At 39.2% G+C, this 26210-nt stretch overlaps 2 protein-coding genes across 4 annotated transcripts in view; one reads left to right on the forward strand and one right to left on the reverse strand.

Annotated features, from left to right (window-relative positions):
* Positions 1–26210, reverse strand: part of LOC311083523 (cytosolic phospholipase A2 gamma-like) — a 251611-nt gene that overhangs the window by 136846 nt on the left and 88555 nt on the right. The window lies entirely within an intron of this gene.
* The window catches only part of LOC311083525 (cytosolic phospholipase A2 gamma-like), a 138597-nt gene that overhangs the window by 90066 nt on the left and 22321 nt on the right, over positions 1–26210 (forward strand). For 2 of the 3 annotated variants that reach the window (XM_084115112.1, XM_084115114.1), the window contains exons 1-9: positions 4019–4269; positions 5044–5189; positions 8209–8342; positions 8537–8562; positions 8727–8838; positions 19599–19741; positions 19849–20050; positions 20458–20560; positions 20657–20797. In XM_084115112.1, coding sequence (XP_083971238.1) covers positions 8537–8562; positions 8727–8838; positions 19599–19741; positions 19849–20050; positions 20458–20560; positions 20657–20797 — 727 coding nt within the window. In that variant the 5' untranslated portion in view covers positions 4019–4269; positions 5044–5189; positions 8209–8342. Of the gene's footprint in view, positions 1–4018; positions 4270–5043; positions 5190–8208; positions 8343–8536; positions 8563–8726; positions 8839–19598; positions 19742–19848; positions 20051–20457; positions 20561–20656; positions 20798–26210 lie in introns of those variants that run through there. The other variant, XM_084115113.1, reaches the window with a different exon arrangement.

Raw genomic sequence — 26210 nt, forward strand, 5'->3', positions numbered from 1 at the left:
GTTAAAACGGTGTCGTGTTAGCGGCCCCTAAGTTAATAACTAATGATCGTTGCGACAGAAGTGAATCAATCAAACTAACTTTAGCTGAACAATATCTTTATTCTAGAGCTGCTGTAAAGCCAAAACAATCTCTGTTACTTTAATTTCCTATTATCAATGTAAAGCCGCTTTGGAACAATCTACATTGTTAAAAGCGCTATATAAATGAAGATGACATGACTTGACTCAAAGGAACTACGAACAGGCTAGAAACTAATGAATAACAATGAAAACTAACAATCTAAGAGAAATTGGTAAAACGGAACTAAAACTACATATTTGTAATTATCTGTTAATGTGTTTAAAATCCTGTACATTTTAGGTTAGTGTGTATTCTGGTGGTCAATAAGAATGAAAAAAAGCAGCAAGATTATTTAAAAAAGTCTCCTGTTGTGTTCTCGGGTTTGGAACGACATGAGAGGGAGTAAATGATGATTTCTAGGGGATTTATCTCTTTAAATGAACTTCTAGGAGTGAATTCTCTGTGCATATAATACCGTGAAAGGATCATTATCGTCACTGAAATCCAGTGAAATGATGAGGTCGATGTTACTCTTTTCTCTCAGAACTGAGAAGTAGGGGGAGTTCAGCAACAGTCCTCCATCTATATAGTCTCTCGTCTCACTTTTCAGAAGAGCAGGGGGCACTGCTTCATCTGAGAGATCACAGCATTATTATATTATTCACAATGAATTTCCAGTTAGCATCTGTCTCCCCTTTCATATTGTAAAGAAAGTCATATTTCCTGCCCCAGATCCACTGAGCCATACATATAACAATTCTCTTCCAAAGACCTGTAAAACAAATACACAGTGGTTCTTAAATTAAATGGAATTAAGGTTCACATGATAATGAAATGACTGTCAACTTTAGACAGAACTAAATCCTGAGAAGAAATGAAGTTGCACCTTTTATTTGTTCCCAGAGGAATTTCTTATCCTCGTCTCCATCGGCTAAAATGCTGCCGCACAGAGCTGCAGAAAACACATTTAAGTTTAAAACTGTTTACAATAAACCAAAATGTATCATTGTATCATGTACCAGGTCGTGAATGTAATAAGCCTTCTGATTTCAGGCCTATCAGCTTAATCAATTGTGACAAGAAAACCATAACAAAAGTAGTGAATAATAGATTGGCACTAATCCTACCTAGCATTATCCATCATAACCAAGCTGGGTTTATTCCTAATAGGGATCTTAGAACTAATGTTAGAACATGTATATCCTTAACACAATATGCAAAAAAACATTATATATATATAGATTTGACTTTGATGGCGGTCGATGCGGAAAAAGCATTTGACCGCCTTGAATGGTCATATTTGTATAAAGTGCTTGAAACATTTGAATTCCCAGTAGAATTCATCAGTATGGTAGAAACTGTGTATAGAGCCCCCAAAGCACAAGTCTACACCAATGGTGTTCTGAGGCATTTTCGTTAAGCCGTGGAACTGCTCAAGGCTGTCCATTATCTCCAGCGCTGTTCGCGATGGCTATTGAACCCTTGGCTGAGAAAATAAGACAGACAGATAACATAACCAGTATCACTATAGGTAAAAACGAATATAAATTAAGTTTATTTGCTGACGATTTGTTGTTTTATCTAAGTGATGTGGACATTTCAATCCCGAGTGTAATCAATATAATGAGTCAATTCTCCAAAATTTCAGGTTATAAAATGAACAGTGGCAAACCTGAAATTTTGACTTTTGGCCAAAAACAAATAAACCCAGATGTATTTAAACAATTTAAAGTACAAAGCTGTAAAATTAAATATTTAGGTTGTTATATCAGTGCAAACAAAAAACAATTGTATAAGAGTAATTTTTTAACACTGAAAAATAATCTAAAACATAATCTCAATAACTACAGTGATCTCAAGTTGAATTTAATTGGTAGAATAAATCTGGTAAAGATGATGTGGCTCTCTAAGTTTATTTATTTGTTTCAGTGTATCCCGCTGACACCACCAAAAACCTTTTTCAAGGAAATAAATTCCATAATTACATATTTTATTTGGGCTGGAAAAATCCCAAGAATAAAAAGAAATCTATTGTTTTGCTCTAAACGGGAAGGAGGGTTAAACCTCCCTAATATGGAATTGTATCAGATAGCAGCTCAGATGTTTTATATTGATCGTATTATTAATAATACTAATGAAGACCCATGGCTGGTTATTGAAAATCATCAACTACAACCAAATAGTTTATTATCCATCTTGTTCTCCAAGAAAAAAGTAAAGACTGATAACTTTGTTGTCAACAGTACATTAAATATGTGGAAAAAAAACAAGCAGATTTTAGGGATGGAGATCGGTACTCCAACACATATTAAAATTTGGAACAATCCATCTGTTAAAATTCAAGGTACTAAATTAATGTGGAAAACTTGGATGAATGGAGGTATTGAAGTGTTATCAGATATTATTAGTTCAAATAATATATCCCCATTTGATACACTGAAAGATACATTTAAATTAAAAGATTCAGAGATATTTAAATATATGCAGTTAAAAAACTGGGTCAAAGAGAACTGTGATATAGTGAATGATGTTCCGAAAAAAAAGATAAAGATCCTTTTGGAACAAAGTAAGAAAAAGAAAAAAAGTATAAGTGTTATGTATGATTATCTCAATAATGCCGTAATAAACTGTAATCTGCTAAGTAAAATATATGAAGGCTGGGACAGAGATATAAAGGACTATTAAGAATGCTTAAATCTAACATATAAAGTCACAACCAACGAAAATCTTAGATTGATTCAATATAAATTAATGACTAGAATTTATTATAGTAGGGACAAAATTCATAAGTTTGATGCATCTTCTCCCCCCCCACCTGCTTAAAGTGCGGTAGTAGTGACTATCTCACTCATTCATTTTGGTATTGTGAAAAAATAAAGAAAACCTGGTTTGATATTGAGAGATGGCTCTCTAACATCTGTAAGCAGAAATTTGTATTTACACCAGAAGCCTGCTTACTCCAAAATGTTATAAAAATGAAATATCCTATGGTATGGCAATTAATATTTTCTTCATTAGTCTATAAGAAACTGTTATTGGAACAAAATTGGAAAAACACAGATACTCCAGGCTTGGATAAATGGAAAAACGTAATGAAATATTACCTAAACATCAAGAAAACATAAACAAAAACAGTTCAACTCTGTGTGGAAACCAATATTTGACGCTCTGTAATTAGCCCAACGCTAGCTCTGCTTAACTCAATCTGTATTTTATTTTATTTGTTTGTAAATCTAACATGGCAATGTTAAATTATTATTTTTTTGCTTTTTTTCTCTCAACAGTTCACTTAAGGAGCACCACCAGTGTAATTTGTGTGTGTGTGTGTGTGGGCGTGCGTGTGTGAATGAGACATCATTATTATTATTATTCTGACTTTGGTAGATTAGTTTGTTTTGTTTTGTTAGTGTGACTTGTCCTGTGTGTTGTAACTTGTCTGGAATGTGTCTAAATGGTTTGTCATGTTTGTCTTGTCTGCTGTCCCTTGTCTTGTGTGTAAAAAAAAAAAAGAAAAAAAAAGAGTGCTGTATGTATAAAGTGAAGGGGAATGTGCATTGTGTTTTTTTTCTTTTTTTTTTCTCTTTCTTTTTTTCTCCCCTATTGTACAGAGGATATTGTTTAGTACTGGTTAATACTTGGATGGGCTTGGATGGAAAGCCAGGTTGACCAGGTTGTATGTTGCTCTGTTTCTCTGTTTTTCTTTGTACTTGCATAATAAAAACAATTCTAAAAAAAAATATATAATCTAAAATAACTAGCTTCAGCCAGACGACCGACCATACGCATCGATTTACGGTGGAAGACTAACCCCTGACTCGACGCACAACGTAGGCTATATATATATTATAGAAGAGGAGCTTCAGTTTGTTGCACAGCCCTATTTGTTTAAACCACGAGAGGCGTCTAAGCTTACGATACTCCTACATTCTACATCATACATGTGTCACAGGTTACTCTTGTGGCGCAAGTCAATCTGCTTAGTATGTGTACAATCATCTGGCGGAAGCTAGTTATTTTAGATTATGAAGTTATAAATATGGGTATTTTTCAAAAACCCATGGCTTCGCTTCTGAAGGCCTTTATTAACCCACTGGAGCAATGTGGAGTATTTTTATTTATTTATTTTTTATCATGAATGGATGCACTTTTTTGGGTTTTAAATTTTTTCCAGCCATTCAACTTGGAGGAGCCAGGACATTTAATTATGTGTGAGTAAATCATGGGCTAATTTTTCATTTTTGGGTGAACTAACCCATTAATGCAATGTTAATCAACATAGCCTGTATTATAGAATTTAATAAAATAATATATTCTCACACATGAAACCACAGAAGTAATTTCAAGTAATTTTTATTTTGAAGCAAAACATGATATTAAACTCATAAATTGTAGTTTTTGACGGTATGCTAAGCAAACATACTAGCTTTCCCTGTTGTCAAGAGAAAATGTTTTATTACTAATCTTTAAAAGTAAGTCCAGGTAAGATCATTTGAATGTTTTTATTTGAATAATTTCATATTTGAAAGCAAAGAAGGTTAAGTGAAAGGTCCGATAAAAAAGAGAGATGTAGTATGAATAAAAAAGTGGCAGTAAAAAATAAATAAAAAATAAATAAAAAATAAGTGGGGTATGGTTAACGTTAAATTAAATGCTCTTTTTTTTGTTTCGTTCTACTGAAAATGTGCTGGGAGCCTACTATTGCTTTTACATGCATCTGATTGACAGACAAATCATGCGATCTTATTTCACTGTTGTTGAGGGTTTTTCAGCTTTGTACAAAGTTTGCTTCGTACATTTAGTTTAACTGTATTGTTAAAGAGGGCGAGCTTTACCTTTCAGTTGAACTGTGTTAATGTTTTCAAGACACTTACATTGTTCTTGCTCCGTCCAAGCATTAACGGTGTCCATGTTATGAGCCGAGTTTTTTTATTTACTTCAACTGCTCAATGTTCTGGTAATATCAATGGGATGACCCATTTCAGGAGTTGCCACAGTTACACACTGTCTGTCGCTGCAGTGGTTCGGTGAGAATCGAACACTCTCTGAATAAGAACGAGGAGGAGTTTGTCGCCAGAAGGAGAAAAGATGTTCTACAAGCCTGAAGAAACTTGAGATAGCTTGCAGTGAGGTAATATACTCTGTTTATTTGCCTGGATATTTATAAATGGTGTTTTAGCTGATGAAGGCAAGGCAAGGCAAGGCAAGTTTATTTATATAGGACATTTCATACACTATGGCAATTCAAAGTGCTTTACATAGAAGAAATTAAAATAATAAAATAATAATAATAATAATAAAATAAAAGGAATAATTAAAACAGTTTAGAAAAATAAAATAAAATACAGTACAGTCCAAACAGTCGGACGAACAGCGGCACAGTGCTCATTCAGTAAATGCACAGCTAAACATATGTGTTTTGAGTCTGGATTTGAAAGTGACTATTGTAGGAGCACATCTGATCTCTTCTGGAAGCTGTTCCAGCATAATAGCTAAAAGCGGACTCACCATGCTTAGAGTGAACCCTTGGTATTTCTAGCTGATATGATCCTAGTGATCTGAGTGATCTGTTGGGTTTGAATTCACTGAGCATATCTGCAATGTATTGAGGTCCTAGGCCATTGAATGATTTATATACCAGTAACAATACTTTAAAATCAATCCTAAATCTAACTGAGAGCCAGTGTAAAGACCTGAGGACTGGTGTGATATGTTTCCTGGTTCTGCTCAGAATCCTGGCGGCAGCGTTCTGTATGAGCTGCAACTGTCTTATGGTCTTTTTGGGAAGGCCAGTGAGGAGGCCATTACAATAATCCACCCTGCTGGTGATGAAAGCATGAACAAGTTTCTCTAAGTCTTGTCTGGAAACAAAGCATCTAATTCTTGCAATATTTTTCAGATGATAGTATGCTGATTTAGTTATTGCTTTGACATGACTACTGAAACTAAGGTCTGACTCTAGTGACACACCGAGATTCCTGACTTGATGTTTAGTTGTTAGACCCCTAGAGTAAAGGTACGCGTTCACCTTGAGAACTTCATCTTTGTTTCCGAACGCAATGACTTCAGTTTTGTCTTTGTTTAACTGAAGAAAGTTTTGACACATCCAACTGTTGACTTCGTCAATGCATTGGCACAGGGAGTCAATGGGGCTGTAATCGTTAGGCGATGGGGCTAAGTAGATCTGTGTGTCGTCTGCATAGCTGTGGTAAGCAATTTGGTTCTTTCTCATTATTTGGCTCATTGGGAGCATATACAGGTTGAACAGGAGTGGCGCAAGAATCGAGCCTTGAGGGACTCCGCATGTCATGGATGTCCACTCAGACTTATGGTCTCCTATACTAAATCTAACTGAGAGCCAGTGTAAAGACCTGAGGACTGGTGTGATATGTTTCCTGGTTCTGCTCAGAATCCTGGCGGCAGCGTTCTGTATGAGCTGCAACTGTCTTATGGTCTTTTTGGGAAGGCCAGTGAGGAGTCCATTAGGCAAGGCAAGGCAAGTTTATTTCCAGCCTGTCAAGAAGTATGTTATGATCGACAGTGTCAAATGCAGCGCTGAGGTCGAGTAGTACCAGCACCAGCGGTGTTTTCTTCATTAGGGCAATTGGGCGATGCAATCTCAGTTACGCTAGCAGTCACTCACTGTTGTTCTGCCTCTGGATATAGTCCAATCAGCGCCAAGTCACGTTCTGTGAAGTACTGCCTCTTTTTGGGCGATTTCACTATGGCCGAAAATCGCCCAGAGTGTTCCCATAGACTTACATTTAAAGATTTTTTTTTTTCGAACTGCAGGCACTGCAATGCATTCTCTATGGGTTCCGGGAGGGCTCGCACTAAGGTGCTTTCATCATCATACGTAAACTTCACTTGTGCAGCGATTGGTGGAAACAAATATACCTCTAATAATATTTGTGACATCCAATAATTTCCTCAGTGCATAACTTACATTTCACGGACATATTCTCCATCTGTAAATATTAGAAAGTCAATATTTCCAGTTTGCTGTCATGAGTGGGCAAGCTTTCTGCAAGCTCGTGAACGAGCGCCGCCACGTGCATGCGCGCCGAACAGACGGAGCGCAATAGAATAGGAGTGCAATTATTCTGACTAAAATATACATTAGCACTAAATTATAAATATATTTAGCTAAAATATTTGTTGTTGAATATTTGTTGTTGTTGGTGAACATAAATGTGCTAGAGAATTTCAAACCTACATGTGTATTTTTATGACATTAGCTTTGTTTTTATTTTTTATTTTTTATTTTAAGTTTAGTAAATTTAACTACTTCTTTAAAAAGCATTATTTTGTTTTTAGATTGTAATGTTGCAATGTTAGAATGTAATGTGATTTGACCCCTTTTTTGGATAGACTGCAGATAGACAGCAAGGTTACACTATGTTTGTTTTTATAACCTTCAATATGAACATTGTTTGTAGGACAATATTGATCAGGATATTAAATATATATATATTTTTTTTAATTAAATACAGTTTTTTTTTTATTCAAATAGAAAAATAATAATTAAATACTCAGATTATACCATACATCGCCATTTAGCCCAAAAATTCAGATTTATTTGGCAATTGGCTATTTCCCAACCCTACCGGCTGAAGTTTTAGCTAAACTTTAGGCTAATGATAGCTACATTATTATCACTGTCAAATTGTTATTTAACAATTAGCCTACATTCAGTCCTGGATTAATAATTCAGTTTGTTGCGCCCCCCAAATTTTTTTAGCACCAGCCGCCACTGACTAGCACTGATAATTTGCCCGAATCAGTATTTAGGCGAATATTGTTTATTATTTTTATGAGCTCTGTCTCTGTGCTGTGGTGCGGTCGGAAACCAGATTGAAAATTGTCAAAGTATCCATTCGAGCATAAGAATTTGTTCAGCTGATTGAGGACAACTTTTTCAATGATCTTGCCTATCACATATATATATATATATATATATATATATATATATATATATATATATATAAAGGGCTTTTTGCTTAGGTATTTAAGTTTTAATTTAATTTTATATGTTTATGAATCATTGGGTTTGTGGTTTGAAAAGGATCTGCTCCATATAGTTCAAACACATATTAGCTTTTTACACTTCTATGCATTTATGCACTTCTATGCCCTTCTCTGGAGTTCAGGTTTATCACCTCCCACGATGATACCTAGACCTTCAGAGTCCTATAAAAGAGCCTCTTCTGTCTGATCTGAGAGTCGACGGCTGCTGTGCTGATATTGCTGAAGCCTCATGATTTTATAAGACTATACAAGAAAAGTGAGTATATGTTTCAAAGTTAGTTTTTAGTTTAAAGTTACCAACTTGCATTTAAAAAAACTGTGGCATAATAATGGACATTTGAGGTATGACTAATTTTTATCAAAAGAACTGTCAAGATTTTCAAAAGATGTTCGCTATTAGTTTTGGAATTATAGATTTTAACTTTAATGTTTGACTCTGTTCTTTTATAGATGGAAGCATCAAAACCCCAGGAAAGGTAATTTTGCTCAGACCCCTATGGTTAAACTGTGCACTTCATTATATAGAAGTACAGTATTACATCACAATTAACGTCTACAAACAGGATAACTCTGACAATAACTTTTCTAAAATGTATGAAACGGCTGTATAAATTCAGCACTGGTCTGTCTGTCGCTGCAGTGGTTCGGTGAGAATCGAACACTCTCTGAATAAGAACGAGGAGGAGTTTGTAGCCAGAAGGAGAAAAGATGTTCTGCAAAGCCTGAAGAAACTTGAGATAGCTTGCAGTGAGGTAATATACTCTGTTTATCTGCCTGGATATTTATAAATGGCGTTTTAGCTGATAAAGGCAAGGCAAGGCAAGGCAAGTTTATTTATAGGACATTTCATACACAATGGCAATTCAAAGTGCTTTACATAGAAGAAATTAAAATAATAAAAATAAAAAAAATTAAAATTAATTATAAAATAAAAGGAATAATTAAAACAGTTTAGAAAAATAAAATAAAATACAGTACAGTACAAACAGTCGGACGAACAGCGGCACAGTGCTCATTCAGTAAATGCATAGCTAAACATATGTGTTTTGAGTCTGGATTTGAAAGTGACTACTGTAGGAGCACATCTGATCTCTTCTGAAAGCTGTTCCAGCATAATAGCTAAAAGCGGACTCACCATGCTTAGAGTGAACCCTTGGTATTTCTAGCTGATATGATCCTAGTGATCTGAGTGATCTGTTGGGTTTGAATTCACTGAGCATATCTGCAATGTATTGAGGTCCTAGGCCATTGAATGATTTATATACCAGTAATAATATTTTAAAATCAATCCTAAATCTAACTGGGAGCCAGTATAAAGACCTGAGGACTGGTGTGATGTGTTCATATTTCCTGGTTCTGCTCAGAATCCTGGCGGCAGCGTTCTGTATGAGCTGCAACTGTCTTATGGTCTTTTTGGGAAGGCCAGTGAGGAGTCCATTACAGTAATCCACCCTGCTGGTGATGAAAGCATGAACAAGTTTCTCTAAGTCTTGTCTGGAAACAAAGCATCTAATTCTTGCAATATTTTTCAGATGATAGTATGCTGATTTAGTTATTGCTTTGACATGACTACTGAAACTAAGGTCTGACTCTAGTGTCACACCAAGATTCCTGACTTGATTTTTAGTTGTTTGACCCCTAGAGTGAAGGTATGCGTTCACCTTGAGAACTTCATCTTTGTTTCCAAAAGCAATGACTTCAGTTTTGTCTTTGTTTAACTGAAGAAAGTTTTGACACATCCAACTGTTGACTTCATCAATGCATTGGCACAGGGAGTCAATGGGGCTGTAGTCATTAGGCGATAGGGCTAAGGAGAGCTGTGTGTCGTCTGCATAGCTGTGGTAAGCAATTTGGTTCTTTCTCATTATTTGGCTCATTGGGAGCATATACAGGTTGAACAGGAGTGGCGCAAGAATTGAGCCTTGAGGGACTCCGCATGTCATGGATGTCCACTCAGACTTATGGTCTCCTATAGTCACATAATAACCTCTCCCATCTAAGTATGACCTGAACTATTTTAGGACTATCCCAGAAAGCCCCACCCAGTTTTCCAGCCTGTCCAGAAGTATGTTATGATCGACAGTGTCAAATGCAGCACTGAGGTCGAGTAGTACCAGCACTGATAATTTGCCTGTATCAGTATTTAAGCGAATATCGTTTATTATCTTTATGAGCGCTGTCTCTGTGCTGTGGTGCGGTCGGAAACCAGATTGAAAATAGTCAAAGTATCCATTCGAGCATAAGATTTGTTCAGCTGATTGTGTCACAGTGTTGGGTTTGTCATGTGTCTTGTCTGGTTTGTTGTGAGCACATGGCTTGTCTTGTATTCCTTGTGCCATGTGCTCTCCTGTCAATTGTGTAGCCCCTCCCATCTTGTTACCTGATTATTTAATTATTTGCCCCGCCTGCTTTCCCCGTTATCCTCTTGTTTGCTTCCCTATTTAGTCTCCCTGTGTTTGCAGTCCTGTGCTGGTTTGTTATTTATGTTTCCCTTGTGTTCTGGTCCTGACTTTTGCCTGTCTTGTTTTTCCCCCTTGAGGAGGTTTTTGTTTGTAGTTTTGTTTTGTTTTGTTTAATAAAGATCCTTCCTGCACTTGAATCCTCTCTCACTAATTCAACGAGTCATGACAGATTGAAGACAACTTTTTTCAACGATCTTGCCTATGAAAGGAAGATTTGAGATCGGTCTATAGTTGCTTAATATGGTCTTATCCAGATTGCTCTTTTTCAGGAGGGGCTTGACAACTGCAGTTTTCAGGGAGTTTGGAAAACTCCCAGAGAGAAGTGAGGCACTTACCACTTCTAGAAGATCTGCTTCTAAACTATTTAACACACTTTTGAAAAAAGATGTGGAAAGTGTGTCAAGGGCACATGTTGATGTTTTAAGGTGCTGTACGGTTTCTTCCAAAATTTTGCCATCAATTTCTTTGAAATCAGACATACAGTAGTAACTACTTTCTCAGGTGGTTTGATCTGTCTGACCCCAGCGCAACTCAAGGATGTGCTGATCACCTTTCTGATATTATTGATTTTCTCAGAGAAGGAAGCAAACTCACTGCACTTGTTGTCTGAGAGCATTTCATTGGGAATCTGGCTTGGGGGGTTTGTCAGTCTCTCTACAGTAGCAAAAAGAGTGTGTGTGTTGTTTAAATTGCTGTTTATAATATTTGAGAAGAAAGTCTGTCTAGCTTTGCCTAGTTCCATATTGAAAGCATGAAGGCTGTCTTGTAGATGTTATAATGGACTACAAGTTTTGTCTTACGCCACATGCGCTCTACTTTTCTGCATTGTCTTTTCATATTTTGCACTGCTGTTGAGTTTCTCCAAGGTGCTTTTTGTCTGCCACTCTTCTTCCTGACTTTCACAGGAACAATATCATCAATTACACTTTTAACTTTTGAGTTAAAAGAATCAAAGAGAAAATCAACAGAGTCTGCAGATATGCTTGGTGCTAAGGATATAGCCTTCATAAATAGTACACTAGTGTTCTCATTTAAGCATCTCTTCTTGACAGACACAGATCTAGCTTCAGTGGCAGGAGAGATCAATATATTAAAGAAAATACAGAAATGATCAGACAGCGCTACATCCTTAACAATCGATGAAATGTTTAGACCCTTACTGATAAGTAAATCTAGAGTGTGTCCACGATTGTGTGTGGGTCCATGTACATGCTGAGTCAGATCAAAAGTTTTTAAAACAGTATTGATTTCTTTTGCCATATTGGTTTCTGCATTATCTATGTGAATGTTAAAATCTCCAGCAATGACAAAACAGTCAAACTCTGAGGTAATTGTTGATAACAGTTCTGTAAATTCCTCAGCAAAGGCTGGACAGTATTTTGGAGGCCTGTAAATAATGATAAGTAAAATGCGTGGAGCACCTTTTAACACAATACCCAGATATTCGAAAGACGGGTAATTCCCAAATGATTTTTGCTTACATTGATAGATATCTTTAAAAAGAGCAGTTAGACCCCCACCTCTCTTAACAGCTCTGCAGACACTCATAAAAGTAAAGTTAGGAGGGGCTGTTTCATTGAGGATTGTTGCACTGCAGCGGTCTTCTAGCCAGGTTTCATTTATGCATAAAATCCAGGTTGTGTGTGGTAATTAAGTCGTTGACTACACTGTAAAAAATTTGCTGTAGTTTTGCAGCTGTTTGCCAGTAACTTACTGTAGATTTAAATCAATGTTATTTACTGGCAACAGTTTGCTCAAAGTTAAATGAACATTAAACATTAACAAGTCTTTGACTTTACAGAATAAAACTATAAAATAACAACCTAATGCAAAGCATTCTGGGAACCAGAAATCTTCATCAACCTTTTTCTGTTTTTTTCCTTCAGATTTTGGTTCCCAGAATGCTTTGCATGAGGCTGTTATTTTAGTTTTATTCTGTAAAGATAAAGACTTGTTAATACAAAATTAAGGATAATTTTTTGGCTTCAATATCTCGTGGAAAAGGGATTTTCCCCTAGCGTAAGATACTTACGCAGTACTCGTTCCCTCTTCTAGAGAGAACAGAGGTTACGTTAGTAACCGAGTACGTTTTCTGACTTGGCGAGACAACTGAAGTCTAAACATTTTTCACTAAATATCATATACATGCATGCAAATGTAGAGTAAAACCAAACCCCTTTTTTTATTCTTCAACGTGAAATCAGAATAGGCTATATAGCCTATTAAGAAAACTATTCAGATAACAGGAAAGCTTTAAAGTATTTCTGTAACTGTTGGCAAACTACAAGGCTGTACGTTTTCTTTTGTTTATATTATTGTAGTTCTGAATGTACTTTGTGGTAATGTAATAACCACTCCCCTCACACACATATATTAAATGGTAATTAATATACTTAAAGCAATTACCTGTATGTTTTGCTTTCCTTATTTTTAAAGAAAGGATGAATGGTTCCACATAATTTAACCAACAAAGTAAAATATTTCTTTCAAAAGAATCCACAAGTATTACCCTCCAGTAAACAATTCTCATGCAAACCATTACATGCGAAAGTGAGATTTGCCTCAGTTGCTCCTTTTTTGGTGAATCAGAAGAGTTAGATAATAAAAGTGGGGAAAAAGTATATTATTTCAACCAACTAAATAATGAGACTGGATGATATACTCAATTCAAGGCAATATTTATTAGGCTGCAACCACAACACAAAAACCACTTTAAATGTAATTGTTCATTAATTGCACAACATGTTTTTTCAATCTGTGTAAACCGGAATAGTTCTGTCACCATTTACTCACCCTTAAGTTGTTTAACGGTTAACGTAACCCATTAAATTAATTAATTAATTTCTGACATTCTTCAAAATATCTTAAGAAGGAACACATTATGCCAGTCTCTAGGTATGGTGAAGGGTATGTGATGATGTGTGGCTATTTTAATTCCAAAGGCCAAGGTAACTATCAGGATGCATAGTATCCTGGATCCATGAAATAACGGCACCCTGTATTTTAAGGCAAGGCAAGGCAAGTTTATTTATATAGCACATTTCATACACAATGGTAATTCAAAGTGCTTTACATACTATTAAAAATAATCAGAAGAAATAAGAATATACAAAACAGTTTAAAATAAAGAAACAAGAAAGAACTAAAAATAATTAAAACAGTTTAGAATAAAGAACAGTTTAAAATAAAGAAACGAGAAAGAACTAAAAATAATTAAAACAGTTTAGAATAAAGACTAAAATAAGACACAGTATAAACAGTCGGACAAACAGTGACACAGTGCTCATTCATTAAATGCAAAGTTAAACAGATGTGTTTTGAGTCTGGATTTGAATGTGACTAATGTAGGAGCACATCTGATCTCCTCTGGAAGCTGGTTCCAGCTGCGGCTGGCATAATAGCTAAAAGCAGACTCTCCTTGCTTAGAGTGAACTCTTGGAACTTCTAGCTGATGTGATCCTAATGATCTGAGTAATCTGTTGGGTTTGTATTCCGTGAGCATATCTGCAATGTATTGAGGTCCTAGGCCATTGAATGATTTATATACTAGTAATAATACTTTAAAATCAATCCTATAAGTAACTGGCAGCCAGTGTAATGACCTGAGGACTGGTGTGATATGATCATATTTTCTGGTTCTGCTAAGAATCCTGGCTGCAGCGTTCTGTATGAGCTGCAAATGTCTTATGGTCTTTTTGGGAAGGCCAGTGAGGAGTCCATTACAATAATCCACCCTGCTGGTGATGAAAGCATGCACTAGTTTTTCTAAGTCTTGATTGGAAACAAAGCATCTAATTCTTGCAATATTTTTCAGATGATAGTATGCTGATTTAGTTATTGCTTTGACATGACTATTGAAACTAAGGTCTGACTCTAAAGACACACCAAGATTCTTGACCTGATTTTTAGTTGTTTGACCTTTAGAGTGAAGGTATGCGTTCACCTTGAGAACTTCATCTTTGTTTCCAAACACAATGATTTCAGTTTTGTCTTTGTTTAACTGTAGAAAGTTTTGGCACATCCAGCTGTTGACTTCATCAATGCATTGAAGCAGAGAGTCAATGGGGCTGTAATCATTAGGCGATAGGGCTAAGTAGATCTGTGTGTCGTCTGCATAGCTGTGGTAAGAGATTTGGTTCTTTCTCATTATTTGGCTCATTGGGAGCATGTACAGGTTGAACAGGAGTGGCGCAAGAATTGAGCCTTGAGGGACTCCGCATGTCATGGGCGTCCACTCAGACTTATGGTCACCTATACTCACATAATAACCTCTCCCATCTAAGTATGACCTGAACCATTTTAGAACTGTCCCAGAAAACCCCACCCAGTTTTCCAGCCTGTCTAGAGGTATTTTGTGATCGACAGTGTCAAATGCAGCACTGAGGTCGAGTAGAACCAGCACTGATAATTTGCCTGAATCTGTATTTAAGCGAATATCGTTTATTATCTTAATGAGCGCCGTCTCTGTGCTGTGATGCGATCGGAAGCCAGATTGAAAATTATCAAAGTATCCATTTGAGTTTAAGAATTTGTTCAGCTGGTTGAAGACAACTTTTTCAATGATTTTGCCTGTGAAAGGAAGATTTGAGATCGGTCTATAGTTGCTTAATATAGTCTTATCCAGATTGCTCTTTTTCAGGAGGGGTTTGACAACAGCAGTTTTAAGGGAGTTTGGAAAACTTCCATAGAAAAGTGAGGCATTTACCACTTCTATGAGATCTGCTTCTAAACAGTCTAACACACTTTTAAAAAAAGATGTGGGAAGTGTGTCAAGGGCGCAGGTTGATGTTTTAAGGTGCTGAACGGTTTCTTTCAGAATTTTGCCATCAATTTCTTCAAAATCAGACATAGTAACTACTTTCTCAGGTTGAAGTCTGATCTGACTGACCCCAGCGCAACTCAAGGATGTGCTGATCACCTTTCTAATATTATTGATTTTCTCAGAGAAAAAGGTAGCAAACTCACTACACTTGCTGTCGGAGAGCATTTCACTGGGAATCTCGCTTGGGGGATTTGTTAGTCTGTCGACAGTAGCGAAGAGATTTCGAGTATTATTTAGGTTTCTGTTTATGATATTGGAGAAGAAAGTCTGTCTAGCTTTGCCTAGTTCCATATTGAAAGCACGAATGGTGTCTCTATAGATGTTATAGTGGATTACAAGTTTTGTCTTTCGCCACATGCGCTCTGATTTTCTGCATTGTCTTTTCATAATTTGCACTGCTGTTGAGTTTCTCCAAGGTGCTTTTTGTTTACCATTCTTCCTGACTTTCACAGGAGCAATATCATCAATTACATTTTTAACCTTTGAGTTAAAAGAATCAAGGAGAGAATCAACCGAGTCAGCAGATATGCTCGGTCTTAGGGATATGGCCTTCATAAATAGTACACTAGTGTTCTCATTTAGGCATCTCTTCTTGACAGACACAGATCTAACTTCAATGGCAGGAGAGATCAATAAATCAAAGAAAATACAGTAATGATCAGAGAGTGCGACATCCTTAATATCATTCAATGAAATGTTTAGACCCTTACTGATAAGTAAATCTAGAGTGTGTCCACGATTGTGTGTGGGCCCATGTACATGTTGAATCAGATCAAAAGTTTTTAAAACAGTATTGATTTCTTTTGTCATATTATTTTCTGCATTATCTATGTGAATGTTAAAATCTCCAGCAATAGTGAAACTGTCAAACTCTGAGGAAATTATTGATAACAGTTCTGTAAAGTCTTCAGCAAAGGCTGAAGAGTATTTTGGAGGCCTGTAAATAGTGATAAGTAAAATCCGTGGAGCACCTTTTAACACAATACCCAGATGTTCGAAAGACGGGTAATTACCAAATGATATTTGCTTACATTGATAGACATCTTTAAAAAGAGCAGCTACACCCCCACCTCTCCTTCCAGCTCTGGAGACACTCATAAAGGTAAAGTTCGGAGGAGATGTTTCATTGAGGATTGTTGCACTGCAGCTGTCTTCTAGCCAAGTTTCATTTAGAAATATAAAGTCCAGGTTGTATGTGCTTACAAAGTCATTGACTAGAAGTGATTTATTTTTAAGTGAGCGGATGTTTAAAAGTGCTAACTTAACAGTCTTGCTTTTTGTGTCCACAATCTTAGTTTGTCGTGTGATAGGCACCAGATTAGATGGGTTTGCTGTACGGCTTTTAAAGGCCTTAGACTTTCTAACATGTGAATGAACAGATGATACAGGAACACTGGGTTCCCGCTTGTTCTGTAAACATTTGAGAAAGTTACTGTTATCACAGCGGGGACCCGGCACAAATCACTTGGAGCTGGTATTGGTTGATTTTGTAACACCTCTAGCAGACGGTGGAAGTTGTGGGCCCTGGCGTTGTGGAAGGGGCCTTAATGCTCGAGGAGGAGGAAGAGGGGGAGGGGGGAGAGGGCGAGCTGCGCCCATAGACTTTGGTGGTAGTGATGTTTTTCTGGTTGATATCTGGGGGCTTCCAGCGAATTGGGTTCCAGCATACACTAGTTTTTCCATTTTCTCTGAGAAACACATCAATGGGGATGTAGGAGATAGTGATAGCGGTGAGAGTGGCTGTGGTGTTAATGGAGGCTGTAATATGCTGTCTTGGCTTTCCTGGTCGTGTTTGGGTGCTGAATCTGTTGTTACTGGTGGCTGTAATGTACTGTCCTGGCTTCCCTGGTCATTCTTGGGTGCTGAATCTGTTGTTTTTGGAGGCTGTAATATGCTGTCCTGGCTTCCCTGGTCATTCTTGGGTGCTGAATCTGTTGTTATTCGAGGCTGTAATATGCTGTCCTTGGGAGCTGAATCTTGTGACATTTCTAATATGTCACAGTCTGACTCTGGTGAGCTCAGTGGGCAGGGCTCAGCTGAAGTTGTGTCCGTGAGCAGAAGATGTTTTGGCTGCATGGTGTTATCATTGTCTTTGTGAGATGTGTCAGCCGCATGTCCATTCAAGTCCTGAAGTGAAGTCCTGTGGTCATTCAAACTGTGTCCAGGTGAGTGTGTGCCATTCTGGTTGATTGGATTGGCAGAAGGATGATGAAGGGAGAAAAGGATATTGTCCTTTAGCACTCTTGAACCCAGTTTGTTTGGAAGATGGCCATTTTGTTGAAACAGTGGCCTCTGATTCCAGAAAAGATTAAAGTTGTCTATGAAGTTCACTCCTTTTATATTACAGGTTTTTTGCAGCCATGAATTAAGCCCAAGCAACCGTGAGAACCTGTTACTTCCTCTAGCTGGAAGTGGTCCACTGATGAACGTTTGTACTTTCAGTCTTTTGAGTGTTTCAAAAAGTTCATTGAAATCCTTCTTAAGCTGTTCTGACTGCTCTTTATGGATATCATTCTTCCCCACATGAACGATGAGTCGATTTGCAGTCTTATGTTTCATCAAAATGTTTTGAATTTCTCTGTTTACGTCAGAGGTTGTTGCTTGTGGAAGGCAGCATGTAGTTGTATCTTTCGAGCTGATATCTCTGATCGTAGAGTCCCCAACTATCAATGTTTTGACCTCGGCTGCGCTCTGAGCTGAGTGCCGCTGTCTGCTTGACCTTGAGCGCCTGTTAGTATCAGAGTGAGCTCCTGGCTGTCTGTGTTCATCCACATTTAACAAATTTGAGCATTCCTCATTCAATAATACTTCAAATCTGTTCTTAAGATGAATAGGTTGTGGAAGACGACCAGTGTTTGTAATCCTTGTAGCTGTGTATGGTGTAGATGAAACTATTTTTGCCTGAGAGAGTCTAATGCCTCTATTTTTGGGTTTTGCCCCCTCTTTGTACCAACGGTTTGTAGGTCGATCGGCTTGTTTCTCTGCACTAGGTATGTTCTGTTGAGGAGCATTAAATTCATGACACTCACCGGCTGTGCGCTGTATTTGTCCATGATGAAACTCTGTTGTGGGTTCCGTCTGGTTTGATCCTACCATTAGCTTTGTTTCAAGAACTGTAATCCTTTGTAAAAGTTTTTGGCAGTTAGTACAGCAAGTAGAATCAAAAGGACGCATTTTCTCTTATCCTTGTGAATGTTTTCTCTTCCGCCGGAATGTAAGCAGTTCAGTTTTCTCTTCCTCGGAATGTAAGCTTCAGTGAATTCTGAAGGAATGAAACTAATTCTGCTTTTTTATAGTAATCCAAGCGTTCTGAGCACTGTGCTGATTCACTGAAGTTAAAATTAGGTGATAAAATGTAATAATAACGAAAGCGATAGAGCAAAGTGCGGAGCAGTAGGCAAAAGCGTCCGACCAGTAGCAAAGCAGGAAGTTTTATTTAAGGAATAACATTTATTTATTTACGATAAATAATTCATTCACAATGAAAATTGGTGTCCTTAGTGTCATTTTTTTAATTAAGGCATTAAGATAAATTTCCAAAAGATGATTTTTTATTCCTCTTTTTAGTCAACTTTAGCATGGGTGTCTAAACGAGACCAGTGTTTGCAATCCTTGTCAGAGCTGTATCTGGGGTAGAGGATGCTACTGCGGTAATATGTGAGGCTCGTTACAATCTGATGTCTCGAGTGCCTTTGGGTCTCGCTCCCTGTATGTGCCATCGATTTGTAAGTTGATCGGCTTGTTTCTCTACCTGTCGAGGAGCACTAATTTCATGGGACTCACCGGTATGCTGAGGGTGTCCATGACGAAGCTCTGTTGTGTGCTCCGTCTGGTTTGGTGGTCCCGTAAGTAACTTTGTTTCAAGAACTGCAATCCTTTGTAAAAGTCTGTGGCAGTTAGTGCAGCAAGTAGATTCCAGAAGAGGCATTTTCTCTCTTATCCTTATGAATGTAGGCAGTTGTGTTTTCCTTTCCCGGTATGTAAGCTGGTCGGGTAAAAGAATTCTACGTTTTTGTAGTAATCCAAACTTTTTCGTTTGAGCACTGTGCTGATTTGCTGAAGTTCAAATTATGTGATAAAAGGAGATAAAATATAAAAATATAGAAGATAAAATATAAAAGCGATAGAGCAAAGAGCGGAGAGGTAAGCAAGAGCCTCCAAACAGTAGCTGAGCAGGAAGTGTTTCCTGCTGAACATCAATTGTTTGCTAAATCAATCTACGTTTCAGAATGAGGTGCCAAACATTGCATTACTGGGATCTGGAGGAGGACAAAGAGCCATGGTGGGTTTGCTGGGATCCCTGGATCAACTCAAGAAAACAGGTCTTCTGGACTGTGTGCTTTATCTGAGCGGAGTCTCTGGATCCACCTGGTACACACACACACACACACACACACACACACACACACACACACACACACACACACACACACACAGGTTGAATGTCATAAATGAGAGCATATGTTGTTCCTTTGAAGGTGCATGGCCTCCTTATATCAGGAGCCAGACTGGTCCACCAAACTAGAGACTGTGAAAAACAAGATCGTCCAGAGACTCAGCGGTCCTGCAGTCAGCTGGGAAGAGGCTTATGACAAACTGAAGAAATATTACTATGAGAAAGACCTATTCAGCTTGACTGACTTCTGGGCAGCGATGTTCGTTACAGGTTATGTGAAAGAGGTCTGTAACTATTCATACAGTTTTTTTCCAATTGCTAACACAATTTTGCAAACTAGGCTCTATATTGACTTCCATAGTAGGAAAAAATATATAGAAGTCAAGTCAAAAGTCTGAGACCATATTGAAAATCTGAGATTTATTAATGATTCCTAGTGTAACTGTTGTAGGCCAATGAGAGCTGTGTGTGTGTAAACCTCACTCCCCTGTTCTCAAGAGTAACAATAGAGACTGCGGTCTTTAGCCTCCCACTCCAGAGACCCTGGATAGAATCAGAACGGGTAGCGAGAACCGGTTACACTAGCAGGTGTTTTTCACTTGAGCTTGATTGTGACTGAATAAATTGTCCCAGTTCTCTCCTACACCAACATGATAAATAACAGCTGCTGAATTTTTTTCTCTCTCTTCAGATAGATGAACACACACTCTCAGATCATTGGGACCAGAAGAGTAAAGACCCGTTTCCTGTCTACAAAGTGATTGACAAGCACGGCAAACAGAGCAAAGATGCAGGTGTGTTTGTGTGTGTGTGTGTGTGTGTGAGTGAGTGAGAAAGACAGAGTTCATGTGTTTGTGTCAGCTGTTATATGGACGTGTTTCTGTCTGCAGACCCCTGGTTTGAGTTCACTCCATATGAAGCCGGTTATTCCCTCACTGGAGCGTTTGTGGAAACATCCAACTTTGGCAGCAAGTTTGAAAATGGCCGTAAGATCAAGAACCAGCCTGAGATTGACATGCTGTACCTGCAAGGTAACAAACTTTGTTACAGGAGAGTTTATTCATGTAGCGTGGTGGTGGTAAATAGTTGACAAGTACTAAATCTTATAGTGGTAATTTAATATGACAAGCTGACCACACCACCCCTTTTCAGAGAAAGGGGAAGTAACTACTCAATGGAAATAGGACACACAGGTTTGTTACCTTGGAGGACAAAGAGACGTGGATATCAGTACAAAAAGAGTTTATTAAGTTCACATAAATAGATAAAACTCAGGTTACTACAAGGCAGAATGTCATTCCAACGAATAGTACAGCATTGTATGTCAACAACACACAAAATTAAGAAAATTAAGGCACTAAAGTGGCTGAGGCTTACCCGTAGCAGGGTAGGCTAGCTAGGTGTCTTATACAAAAACCACACACACACACACACACACACACACACACACACACACACTGAGGTGTAAGCAGTTATAAGCAGCAAACCACACTCTGCGCTTTAAATACCACCACCACAAGGCAAGAAAAGCTGGCCTCCCAATCCAAGGTCCGTCAGCCTAAAATAAACAGAAAAAGACAATGAATACAATGAACAAATGATACTAAAACCAAATAATACTAACAGAATTCTCAGTTGTTGGTGATGCAAAACACTCACCACAAATGAGTACTGACTTGTAGACATTTAAAACAAAAACAAAAAAACACACAAAAAAGAAAAACTCCAATAAACAAAACATACAGTGATAACGTAACGACTGAGTATATCTAAGGAAACAAATGCCAAAGTAAATAAAAACAAATTAGCACACACGCAGCCGATAGTAATATGACTGAGGTGCAAGCCCACGTGCATGACTCATGGACAATGGTTTTAGCGTGGAAAACATACAGCAAAACACAACGAAACAGCAGCGCCATCTAAATGGCCTTTATGCAGAAAACGATCAGCCCAACGCCCACATTAAGACAGAGCATCCTCAAAAGATTCAAATACCCTGCTAAAATCATCAGACATCATTGGTTAGCTCAACTGAGCAAAATACTTAATTACAGGAATTACACCACTACAGAATGGAAGGCCAAAGTGTAACATCCATCAAAGCCTTGCCGCACCACTTCAGCTCTCGCTGGCCGCCATACGCTGCCGCTGGCCAAGCTGCTTCGGCACTTCACACTATGGCTGTCCTCCAGGTGTTTCAGGAAAAACTTCTCCGCTTAATGGACGAGTCTGGACCTGAACCGGCTTTCAAGGACCTGCACAGCGTCACAGACCTAGCCCTGCAAGCCACAAAATCGACAGCCCAGTCGATCGGTCGAAGCATGGCAAACCTGACGGTGCTTGAGCGGCACCTCTGGCTGACTTTGACGGACATGAAGGAGGCTGACAGGGCAGCTTTCCTTGACTCCCCTATCTCCACCACCGGTCTGTTCGGCCCAACGGTCAAGGGTTTTGCGGAGCGCCATACAGAGGCTCAGAAAGCATCACAGGCTATGCGTCACTTCCTCCCAAAGCGTTCCAGCTCTGCTTCGAGCCACCACAAGAAGGTGCTGCCGCCTCAGCAGGTAAAAGCAGCGCCTCCGGTCTCTCAGCCCCGCCCAGTGGCTTAAGTCCGTCACTGCTCTCGCTCTGCAAAGCACCAGCAGTTCCCTGAGAGGCAGGGACCCCAAGCCTCGCAAGCCTTCCTAGCCACAGGAAGGAAAAGGGAGAGGTTGAGTCCAGCCGAGGCCGGACCATTCTCCCAAAAGGCCGACCTCATCGTGCGCTTCCTTAAAGGGATAAATCCTCCACTGCCCCCCTCTGTGCCTATCTGGGACCTCTCCACAGCCCTGGAAGCATTAAAGGGGGCCCCGTTTGAGCCGCTTCGGTCTGCGGACCTGAAGCACCTCTCGCTCAAAACCTCTCTTTTACTGGCTCTCGCTTCAATCAAGGGAGTGGACGATTTACACGTGCTATCAGTGAACGTTTCCTGCCTTGAGTTTGGGCCTAGCTACTCCAGAGCCGTCCTCAGACCAAGGCATGGTTATATTCCTAAAGTGCTCTCGACTCCGATCAGGGCACTGGTTATTTCACTAGCAGCTCTTTCCTCACCAGAGGATGAAAGAGACGCGAATTTACTCTGTCCTGTCAGGGCTCTCAGAGTTTATCTGGAGAGTTCTGTCTCATTCAGACAGTCGGAACAGCTTTTCGTATGCTTTGGCGGCTGCACCAAGGGGCTCGCCGTCTCAAAGCAGAGATTATCGCACTGGATACTTGATGCTATCGCGCTGGCTTATTAGTCTAAGGGCCTTCATTGCCTCTTAAGCGTCAGAGCTCATTCCACAAGAGGCATGGCCTCGTCTTGGGCTTGGTCAAGTGGAATACCCATTTAAGATATCTGTGCGGCAGCCGGCTGGGCCTCGCCATCCACATTTATGAGGTTTTATACACATTTCATACACAATGGCAATTCAAGGTGCTTTACATAGAAGAAATTAAAATAATAAAAAGAAATAAGAATAATTAAAACAGTTTAGAAAAATAAAAAATAAAATACAGTACAGTACAGTACAGTCGGACGAACACTGGCACAGTGCTCATTCATTAATGCATAGCTAAACAGATGTGTTTTGAGTCTGGATTTGAAAGTGACTACAGTAGGAGCACATCTGATCTCCTCTGGAAGCTGGTTCCAGCTGTGGCTGGCATAATAGCTAAAAGCGGACTCGCCATGCTTTGATTTCCTATCTCACAGGTAGGTCCTTCAGGGTCGCATGGAGAGGCGAGGTATCCAGAACTCATCAACTGACCATAGGTGTTCCCCAGGGTTCAGTTCTTGGTCCCCTCCTCTTCTCCATCTACACCACATCACTGGGACACATCATACAAGCACACGGCTTCTCTTACCACTGCTATGCTGATGACACACAGCTCTTCCTCTCATTTCAACCAGATGATCCCACAGTAGCTGCACGGGTCTCAAGTTGTCTGGCGGACATCTCGACATGGATGAAGGAGCATCACCTGCAGCTCAGCCTGGCAAAGACTGAGCTTCTCATCCTCCCCGCCAATCCGTCTCTACAGCACGACTTCACTATCCAGCTAGAATCATCATCAATCACCCCATCAAGGTCGGTCAGAAATCTTGGAGTAACGCTTGATGACCAGCTGACCTTCACAGATCACATTTCAAAGACAGCTCGATCATGCAGGTTTGCACTGCACAACATCAGGAAGATCAGGCCTTTCCTAACTGAGCATGCAACACAACTTCTCGTCCAGGCCCTGGTCATTTCTAGGCTTGACTACTGCAATGCTCTTCTGGCTGGACTTCGATCATGTGCAACCAAACCTCTACAGATGATCCAGAACGCTGCAGCTCGTCTTGTCTTCAACGAGCCCAAGAGGGCCCACGTCACTCCTCTGTTCATCTCTCTGCACTGGCTACCTCTCGCTGCTCGCATCAAATTCAAGGCATTGACGCTCGCTTACAGATCTATCACAGGCTCAGCTCCCTCCTACTTTCACTCACTACTACGAGCCTACATCCCTACCAGAAGCCTACGATCGGTCAACGAGCGACGTCTCGTGGTTCCATCACAGAGAGCCACAAAATCACTTTCCAGAACATTCTCATTCACAGTTCCATGCTGGTGGAACGCTCTCCCCACCCTCATCCGGAATGCAGAATCCCTGACAACCTTCAAAAGACAGCTGAAAACCCATCTCTTCCGTGAGCACTTAACCGCATGAAAAAAAAAAAAAAAAAAAAACCTCCCCTTTCTCTCTAAAACCTCACTTATCGGGCTTATGCTACTCTGAATAATGCCTGAACTTCGTATCTTGAGCACTTCTTGCGTTGTTTTTGTTTTTACCTCTTCATGATGACTCGCTTAATCTAGTCCTAATTTGTAAGTCGCTTTGGATAAAAGCGTCTGCTAAATGACTAAATGCTTTGAGTGAACCCTTGGTATTTCTAGCTGATATGATCCTAGTGATCTGAGTGATCTGTTGGGTTTATATTCAGTGAGCATATCTGCAATGTATTGAGGTCCTAAGCCATTGAATGATTTATATACCAGTAATAATACTTTAAAATAAATCCTAAATTTAACTGGGAGCCAGTGTAAAGACCTGAGGACTGGTGTGATGTGTTCATGTGTTCTGGTTCTGCTCAGCGTTCTGTATGAGCTGCAACTGTCTTATGGTCTTTTTGGGAAGGCCAGTGAGGAGTCCATTACAATAATCCACCCTGCTGGTGATGAAAGCATGCACACGTTTCTCTAAGTTTTGTCTGGAAACAAAGCATCTAATTCTTGCAATATTTTTCAGATGATAGTATGCTGATTTAGTTATTGCTTTGACATGACTACTGAAACTAAGGTCTGACTCTAGTGTCACACCAAGATTCCTGACTTGATTTTTAGTTGTTTGACCCCTAGAGTGAAGGTATGCGTTCACCTTGAGAACTTCATCTTTGTTTCCAAAAGCAATGACTTCAGTTTTGTCTTTGTTTAACTGAAGAAAGTTTTGACACATCCAACTGTTGACTTCATCGATGCATTGGCACAGGGAGTCAATGGGGCTGTAGTCATTAGGCGATAGGGCTAAGGAGAGCTGTGTGTCGTCTGCATAGCTGTGGTAAGCAATTTGGTTCTTTCTCATTATTTGGCTCATTGGGAGCATATACAGGTTGAACAGGAGTGACGCAAGAATTGAGCCTTGAGGGACTCCGCATGTCATGGATGTCCACTCAGACTTATGGTCTCCTATACTCACATAATAACCTCTCCCATCTAAGTATGACCTAAACCATTTTAGGACTATCCCAGAAAGCCCCACCCAGTTTTCCAGCCTGTCAAGAAGTATGTTGTGATCGACAGTGTCAAATTCAGCACTGAGGTCAAGTAGTACCAGCACTGATAATTTGCCTGAATCAGTATTTAAGCGAATATCGTTTATTATCTTTATGAGCGCTGTCTCTGTGCTGTGGTGCGGTCGGAAACCAGATTGAAAATAGTCAAAGTATCCATTCGAGCATAAGAATTTGTTCAGCTGATTGAAGACAACTTTTTCAATGATCTTGCCTATGAAAGGAAGATTTGAGATCGGTCTATAGTTGCTTAATATGGTCTTATCCAGATTGCTCTTTTTCAGGAGGGGCTTGACAACTGCAGTTTTTAGGGAGTTTGGAAAACTCCCAGAGAGAAGTGAGGCATTTACCACTTCTAGAGGATCTGCTTCTAAACTGTTTAACACACTTTTGAAAAATGATGTGGGAAGTGTGTCAAGAGTGCAGGTTGATGTTTTAAGGTGCTGTACAGTTTCTTCCAAAATTTTGCCGTTCAGATTGAGTGGATTGGCACACACTGCAGAAGGATGATTGAGGGAGAAGTAGATATTGTCCTTTAGCACTCTTGAACCAAGTTTGTTTGGGTGATGGCCATCCCGATGAAACAGTTG

Source organism: Abramis brama (assembly GCF_963993115.1).
Source record: "Abramis brama genome assembly, chromosome: 5".
Lineage (NCBI taxonomy): Eukaryota > Metazoa > Chordata > Actinopteri > Cypriniformes > Leuciscidae > Abramis > Abramis brama.